This window comes from Rattus rattus, chromosome 1 (genome assembly GCF_011064425.1).
Source record: "Rattus rattus isolate New Zealand chromosome 1, Rrattus_CSIRO_v1, whole genome shotgun sequence".
Lineage (NCBI taxonomy): Eukaryota > Metazoa > Chordata > Mammalia > Rodentia > Muridae > Rattus > Rattus rattus.
The window spans coordinates 199,353,510-199,361,898 of NC_046154.1; the positions used below are offsets into that span (position 1 = coordinate 199,353,510).

Below are 8,389 nucleotides of genomic sequence, written 5' to 3' on the forward strand. Positions count from 1 at the left end.
CCCCCTTCTCCTCTCCAACCCCAGTTTCTTTCTCTTCCTCCCTCTCTGCCTCCTGCTCATGGATCAGAAGTAAGCCCTCAGCCACTGTTCCAACACCATGCCTGCCTACCTGCTATCAATCCTCCCCCACCATGATGGTCAAAGATCAATTGTCTGAATGTAAGCAAGCCCCCAATGAAATGCTTTCTTTCATAAGATACCTTGGTCCTGGTGACCCCTCACAGCCATAGGAGAGTAATTAAGACACCACCAGACTTTTGTAAGAAACTATTAAGTATACGCAGTTACTTGTTTTCACGTGGGTTCTGGGGATCCAAACATATCAGGTCCTCACACAAACACTCTTACCACCAAGCCATCTCCCCAGCCCCAACTTCCGCACTTAACAAAGCAAGTCAACACATTGTATTTCAATGTGTCATTGCCAAACACTACTAAAATGAGACCAGGTGTTCTGTGTGGCAAGGAATCTCGGTTCTTAGAACTCTACGTGTGTTTGCTATTGACTTTGTTAGAAAGACTGTGACATACTGGAAGGAGACAATTGTAACATCTGTAACTCTAATGTATTTCTACCACCAAGGGAGGGATTGAACCTGTTGGGAAAGGCTCAGGACATCCCCATTCTCTAGAATGAAGCAAACAAACAAAACAAAAAGCTGGCTAGAATTGAAGAGCTATATTTAAAATACGTCGGAGGATGCGTTCAGAGATTCACACATTAAGTTGAGTGCCAGTGGGCACATTTGTCTAAAAGACACAAGTACTAGTGCTTCTGTCAATCAAATGCATCTAAAGTCTAACATTAATCAGTCTCCAGTAGATACAATGAGTCCACCAAGCCCGCCTCCTCTCACCTGCTCCACCTGTCTTCCTACACGGGCTTCAAAACTCCATGCTTTTAGCTTCATATAGAAAAGGTAATAACTAAGTAGACTAAAAGCAAACTTGAAAAAAAAATCAAAGCCAGTCTCTCATATTAGAAGGGGGATATAATTTTTACTTAACACATTCAAATCAGTCAGAATCCATGAAAAGTTATCACATATGATGCATGCCAACATGCATGCATGTGCGTGTGCAAGAGCACACACACACACACACACACACACCCTGCCTTCATCCTTCTCTAGCTCTTCAGATAAGTGCCCATCTAGAGGAAAGCCGGTCTACTCGGCTGTATTCCTCTTGGTGTGGACCACCATCACACCACTGTGATCTCTAAACAGCGTTTGGCTTTCTGTGCATTATATCTCAAAACCATAGATAAGTTGAGGATAGCAAGTGGAAGGAGGCAATTAGATGGGATTTTAAGCTGCTAATGTTATTACTGAAAACTAATCAAGCCCTGGACACTATTTCATGAAAACAGGCACATCTTCGTTTTGGAATAAAAAAAAAAAAAAAAAAACGGGGTTGGGGATTTAGCTTAGTGGTAGAGCGCTTGCCTAGGAAGCACAAGGCCCTGGGTTCGGTCCCCAGCTCCGGAAAAAAAAAGAACCAAAAAAAAAAACAAAACAAAACAAAACAAAACCAACAACTTTGATCTGTTACTTTACACATAAACTGTTACTTTATATATAAACTGTGACAGAAGAAAGGCATAAGAAAAAGCAACTCTGACATGCACCCCAGACACTGCCCCAGGCATTTTATCAGAAGGACATTTTGCAGCTGTCTTTGCCATACCTGGACCCCGCTTTGCCACGCTGCGTGTTAACAAAAAAAATGCAAAACAAAAACAGGGACACGTTAGCAGAGTAAAGCACAATGAGACTGTGTGGAGAATCACAAAATTAACTCACAAGTATCTAGTAAGACGGACCAGTAACTGAACACTTTTTTAATTCAATTAACCAAGCTAAACAGCTCTCAGCAAAAAGCAAGACAAGAAGACAAAGGTTTCATTTGTTCCAATACCTTGCCCTTCTTGGGTTTCAGAGCAGGCTGTAAGCCGCTCTCGTTGGTTAGGCCCACTGTTTAATCATTGGAGCACGGAGATCAAAGGAACAAGGACACTACTTTAAGTCCCATCCATTTGATGCTTGTTTAAAAAGCCATTTAGTATCACATTAAAAAAAAAAGTAACCATTGTCAGAGTGAAATGTGACCTCAACTCGTGAGTAATAAAGCTAGGGATTAACATTAGACATCAAGCATTCATTTTAAATTTAAAAACAAAAAGTTGCGCTGTTTGGTTGGTTCCTGGACTTTTCAAAGCAGTGCAAAACAGCGCCTGCTGCAGGCTCACTGCTAGCCAAAGTGGCAAGGGATGACAGACACCCCGTACCCCTGAACTTACTTCTCTTCTGTGACACAGCCTGCAGGCAGGCGGTCACAATGTCGCAGTTCTTCTGAACTTTATGCAGAAGCCTGTCTTTCTGCTTCAGCTGCCGGAGTAACTTTGCTGACTGGATGCCAACCCTGGACTTCAGCTCTCGAAGGATGGTCTTCAGCTCACTGGAGTCTATCAGGAAAGAAAGAAGAAATCCCTTGAGAGGGCTGTAAATACCCAGCGCACTATTAGTCAAAAGGTACAGGCCTAGAAAATGAATTTAAATCCACTAATTCTAGCTTTTCATCCCAGATAACATGTACGGGATTCAGCGAAGACGTTCCAGTCTAATGAGCCACCACTCATCTCCCGCTTTGCTCCTAAGAGAAATTCTATAAGATAAACGTTCTCCTTGCTGCAATATGTAACAGATAAGCAAAGACTCCTGCTTTTACTCTTACCTCCAGGTATGCCTTATTTTTTTCTTTTTTTCTTTTCTTTTTTTAATGTAGGACTTTTTTTTTTTTTTCTTTTCTTTTTTTCGGAGCTGGGACCAAACCCAGGCCCTTGCGCTTGCTAGGCAAGCGCTCTACCACTGAGCTAAATCCCCAACCCCGTAATGTAGGACTTTTAAAAAGATTTTTATTTTATGTCTATGAGTACACCGTCGCTGTCTTCAGACACACCAGAAGAAGACATCAGATCTCATCACAGATGGTTGTGAGCCACCATGTGGTTGCTGGGAATTGAGCTCAGGACCTCTGGAAGAGCAGTCAGTGCTCCTAACCTCTGAGCCATCTCTCCAGCCTGCATTTACCTTTCAATGCTATTGAGCCTGGTGACACAGACCTATAATCCCACCTACTCAAGACGATAAGGCAGGGGGATCACTAGTTCAAAGCCAAATGATACAACCAAGATACTGTCTCAAGACCGTACATGCTGTGGAGACAGTAAAGTACTTACCGTGCAAGTTTACCAACACCAGCACCACATAGAAAATGCCATTATAGTGGTCCATTGGCATCTGGCCTCTGCAGGCACATACACAAGTACACACATACATACACACATATACCCACAAAGAATCAATAAAAAGTAAGAGAGGGCTCAGTGGTAGAGGCATTGCCTAACATGTGCAAGGTCCTGGTGGTTCAAACCCCAAGACCTCAAAAATAAGAAACAGCTAAAAAGAACCCTGTCAATTGTGAATTGAAAGTAAGTAACCAGCAGACTGGGTAATGAAGATGAATGAGGCTATGCCGATTTTGTTTTAAATATGTGGTCTTCGAATGGCCTGGTTAGCGCAGTTCATTTTAGAACAGCAATAATTTTCATACATGGCAGAAAATGTATTTCCTCTAAAGGGATCAAATACTTCTACGTTCTTGGGCTAGAGAGATGAATCAGAGGTTAGGAGCGCTGGCTGGCTCTTCCAAAGGACTGGGTCCAACTCTAGCATACATGGTGGCTCGCTACTTTCTACAAGTCCACTTCCAGGGGATCTGACCCGTCTTCTGACCTTGGCAGGCACTGAACACCCAAACACTTAAAAAGATTTTTTTAAAACTCGAAAGAACTTAGAACTTTAATAATAAAAATAATAAAGTCTACAGCCTTAAAACTAATACACCAGTAGGATGTGTGTGAAAACCCTAACTTATTTTTGCTGTTTCTTAAAGTACCTACAAGTCTCTATTTCTCTACATTATATACTACTTATAGGGATGTATTCTGATTGTCATGTAGAAATGTCTTCCACAGTAATATCAAAAGATAAATAAACATCCCACACCGGAACCTGTCTCTGTGTGGACCATGACCCCTGCTTCTCACTAGGTATGGGAGAATATGGTCTGCTCGAAAGCTGACCAACTTCTCGAAATTCCCCTTCGTATGATACATGGGTTTGAAATGATGCAAGCCTGCCCGAGGCTGCACAGCTAATTAAAAAAAAAAAGGGGGGGGGGAAGCGAGATAACTGAGGAGTCTGACTCCCAGTTCGTCCCCTCCACCACAGACAATCCAAGTTCCATTACAAGCTACTTTGTTGTTGTCCCTAGACCACAGACCCACACCCAGCATTGTCTGGATACAACACTGAAACATTAAACCAGGAGAGAGGCAAACCAGTGCACAGGTTAGCTGCACTGGCCCCCTAAGTGAACACAGCCCTTAGGTTGGAACCGGTAACTACCCAGTGAGCATTATTTCCGCAAACAGCTGCATCAGTGACCCCTGATCCCAGGGTTGTAGTGATGTCTGTCCACAGAAACAGTGTGTTGATATACAGCATCTTGCTCATCCAACACAGTCAACTACAAGGAAAGAAAGGGTTCACAGGCAACGGGGTCAGCAATGAGATGAGAACTAGGAAGAAATGGACGCTGGCAGGTTCTGCGAGTGATCAGTAGAGCCGCCACTTATGCCACACCCACTCGCAGGCTGCTGGCCTCTCTACACTCTGGCTTGCCAGTTTCCCTCTTCTAAAAGGAAATTATTAGTTTCTCAAAGCTTCCTGGTAACAAAAGTGAATAGCCTTCTAAAAGGAGGAAATCGGGTCACAGTTTTCAAAACTGATTCTGTTAGAATCTGCCCTACAGCATGAGTTTGGGCATAAACACAAATTTTTAGCAGAGTCAGGTAATTACATAAAATAAAATGTCTGCTCAAAGTGGGGGTTGGGGGGCACTTTACTAGGAAGCCGGAAAAGGTAGCTGAGAATTGTTTACACAGGTAGGAGCAAGCAGATTTATTCTTTTTCTGTTTTTTTTTTTTTTTTTTTCCTGGAACCAGCTAAACAGGATAATTCTCTTTATCCCTCCCATGGTCATTTAGCACAAGGACAATATTGCAAGAAATGTGATAGTGGCTGGCCTTCTGTTCCCCACAGCTTACTAAATTTTGTAAATTGAGGTTTTCCTAGATCTATTCAAAAAGACAACTATACTGGTTCCGATGCCTGAAATGTAAGCTATCATTATTGAGAAGAAAAAAAAAATCTCGAGCAGAACGTGAGCCTCAGAGTTTGATAACAAAAGAAACATCAAATTAGCCTATGCTCTGAGGAAACCAAGGCCATTTCTCAGCTCCACTCTCTGGGCAGGTGAAAGGTAGCAGCAGTATTTAAATGCACCACGAAGGCCAAGCGCTCAGACTCCACTCAATCCTGAGTCCCAGATTAAACCATAGCTGCTGGGAACTCACGCTCTGGCGGGCACGGAATTCACGCGCTCTGCTGCAAAATGCATTATCGAATTATTCTGCCTCGCTAGTTAAACCCTGTCCAAACAGTGTGGCTAGGGAAGGGGGCTGAGTGAGAAGCCCTAGAAGTCCTCTCTTCTCCCAGGGTCCTCTAGGAAATTTCTAGTAAACACCGAAGAAACTCCAAACTAATCTTAACAGCTGTTCAGGTAAAGCTAGAGCCTACACTGCCCCTACCCTTGATCTTCTGAGCGCTGTGCAGGACGTGGGCACACTCGACCACGCTCTGAGCCACACCTGCAGAGGGGGTGGGGCTGAGCACTAGGAAATAGTCTAGGGAAAGAGGGACAGTAGATTCCTGAGTCAGATGAACCGAGACGCCACACTCTCCGGGTGTGCGGGAAGGGCAGCGGCGTACACGTGGTGCAGGTGGGCAACTAGCACAGGTGGACAAGCGGGGCAGATGGCGCAGGTGCTCAAGTGGGACAGTGGGCGCAGGTGGGCGCCTCGCGCAGGTAGACAAGTGGGGCAGATGGCTCAGGTGGGCACCTGGAGCAGGTGCCGCAAATGGCGCAGTGGAGCAGGTGGCAGTGATAGGCAGGAGTCCCCGCGCCGCCGCTCACCTTTCCGCTCCAGGTACTGCATCTGGAGCCGCAGGCTCGGTCGCTCCCGCAGCTCCTGCAGCACTCGGGAGTCGCCAGCGCCGCGGCCGCCCAGGAACGCGTCGGAACCCGAGGTCTCAGTGGAGCTGTCCAGGCTGTCCTTGCGCAGGGGGCGGCCCTGGGACGCACGGTCCCCACCGGCTGCCACATCCTCCTCCTCTGTGCAACTGTAGAGCTCCGTGAGCAGCCCGCTCACTAGGGACGCCGTGCGGCTGGTGCGGCCGTCGGGCTGCGGCTCCGGGTCGCCCTCACCCGCCGGGTGCCCCGCCGCCTCCTCGGCTTGCTGCGAGTCCCACATCCTGCCCGCGGGAAGGACCTCCATGACTCGAACCGCAGCGGCGCCCGCCAGTTCCGGGAGGGCGCGGCCACGCGGGCAGCAAAGAGTCCCCGGCAGGGGTCGAAATGCCAACCAATGGGCGGAGGCCGGGAGTTCCGGCTTCACGTCCGCGGGCGCCGCGCCCGAGTCCTCCTTCCCACCTGACCCGGAGCGTCCAGGAGGCTCCACAAAATCCTTGACCATCTGGCAAGTCCTGGGACTTTAGTGACGTTGTGAACCTTTTTCCTCCAATAAAAGGCCTGGATTCAGATCAACGAAATTCCGTGACACTGATTGTGGGTTTAACAAGCCTTCGTGAGTTGGCAGAGTTAATGAAGGTCGCCAGAGCTAGTTTTGACGGTGAATTCGCGTTTATGAGAGATATTATCTTTTTTTCTTTAAAAAAAAAATGTGTATTATTGTTGCGTGCGTGCACACTCATTCCACGATGTGCCGGTGCTGGTCAGAGGGCAGACAAGGTGGTGCAGTCGGTTTTCTCCTTCCAACTTTAAGTGGGTTCTGGAGATCAAACCTCTAGCTTTAAGTGGGTTCGGGTGGGGGCGGGGGTTTCAAACTCGGGTAGCCAGGCTTGTTGGACAAGAACTTCTGCCTGGTGAGCCAACTCTCTAGACAAATCACAGAGATTTGTCTTTACACTGGACTTCAGATCTCATGATACCTTCACCTTACGTATATCTTTGTGTCATATTGGATGTCAGTTAAACCCTGTGGTGTCCTCGATTTTCCGCGAGAGCCTTGAAGCAAAGCGGTTAACTGACTTGCCAGGAAGGAAGCTTGAACTTTTCTTAATGTCTGCCTCTCATGAGGTACAAATACTCCCCTCAGCCTAAAGCCGTTAATTGTCTGCACATCTAAGGCACTTCTAAAGAACAGTGGCAGGCTTCCTGTTTATTTACACTTCTTACACGGTGAGGCACAGCCTTACCCTGTGACTACAAACCTGACGTGCTTGACCACTACCGCCAAAATAATTTGAAATTGAACCTAATGTGAGTTATAAAAGCACGAGTTTTATAACGTTGTAGGCCCTCAGCATACAGGATTTGGACATAACTGGAGGGGCTGAGAAATGGCTGCGCAGTTAGAGAACTGGCTGCTCCTTCAGAAGACAGAGGCTCCATTCCTAGTACCCATACAAGGCAGATCACAGCTCCTTGAAACTCCAGTTCTAAGGGATCTGATGCCCTCTTTGGACCTCAACCAGCACTCAGAAAGCAGAGGCAGGAGGATCTCTGTGAGTTTGAGGCCAGCTTGGTCTCCAGGACAGCCAGGGCTCGGTTACACAGGGAAAACCTGTCTTGAAAAACCAAAACAAATGAACAAGAAGAAGACGAAGAAGATGCGCATTTAGACTCAGATAAAATAGTTTTAAAACCTTGTTCTGAAAACAGTGTTGTGTGATTTTATAACTGATTATCTTCTGCCACTGCTTAATGATAAAATGAATGGAAGTGAGGGGGTGGACAAAACCTGTAATCTCAGAAAATGGGAGCCCCGAGGCAGGAGAGTAGCCTTGAGTTCAAGACTACTCTGTCTTTTAAAAATATTTATTTTAAATATTTAATTTTTATTTATTATTAATAAGTAGATTGATTAATATGTTAATTATTAAGATATTAATGAATGTGTGTTTGTTAATAAGTGATTATTAATCTAGTCAATATTTAATACTTAGTTTTTCAGTAAATACAAATACAAAATATGGCAAATTGGATCAGCAAGTAAAGGCACATTTGCCATCAACAACCTGTGTTTGATCCCTGGTACCCATAAAGTAGAAGCAAAGACCCCCCCCAATCATAAAAAGATGCCCTCTGACCTCCATATGTATACCATGAGACCCACACACAAATATAAATAAATGTCACCCTTTTCATGGACTACAAGAAAGAGATGAATGAGCTCCTACCA

At 45.6% G+C, this 8,389-nt stretch overlaps 1 protein-coding gene across 1 annotated transcript in view; it reads right to left on the bottom strand.

Annotated features, from left to right (window-relative positions):
• LOC116909493 (TBC1 domain family member 30-like) overlaps positions 1-6,608 on the bottom strand; it is an 85,071-nt gene extending 78,463 nt beyond the window's left edge. Inside the window, 2 exon segments of the mRNA XM_032913095.1 lie at positions 2,303-2,467; positions 6,103-6,608. Coding sequence (XP_032768986.1) covers positions 2,303-2,467; positions 6,103-6,463 — 526 coding nt within the window. The 5' untranslated portion in view covers positions 6,464-6,608.
• Positions 6,609-8,389: the final 1,781 nt, after the last annotated feature.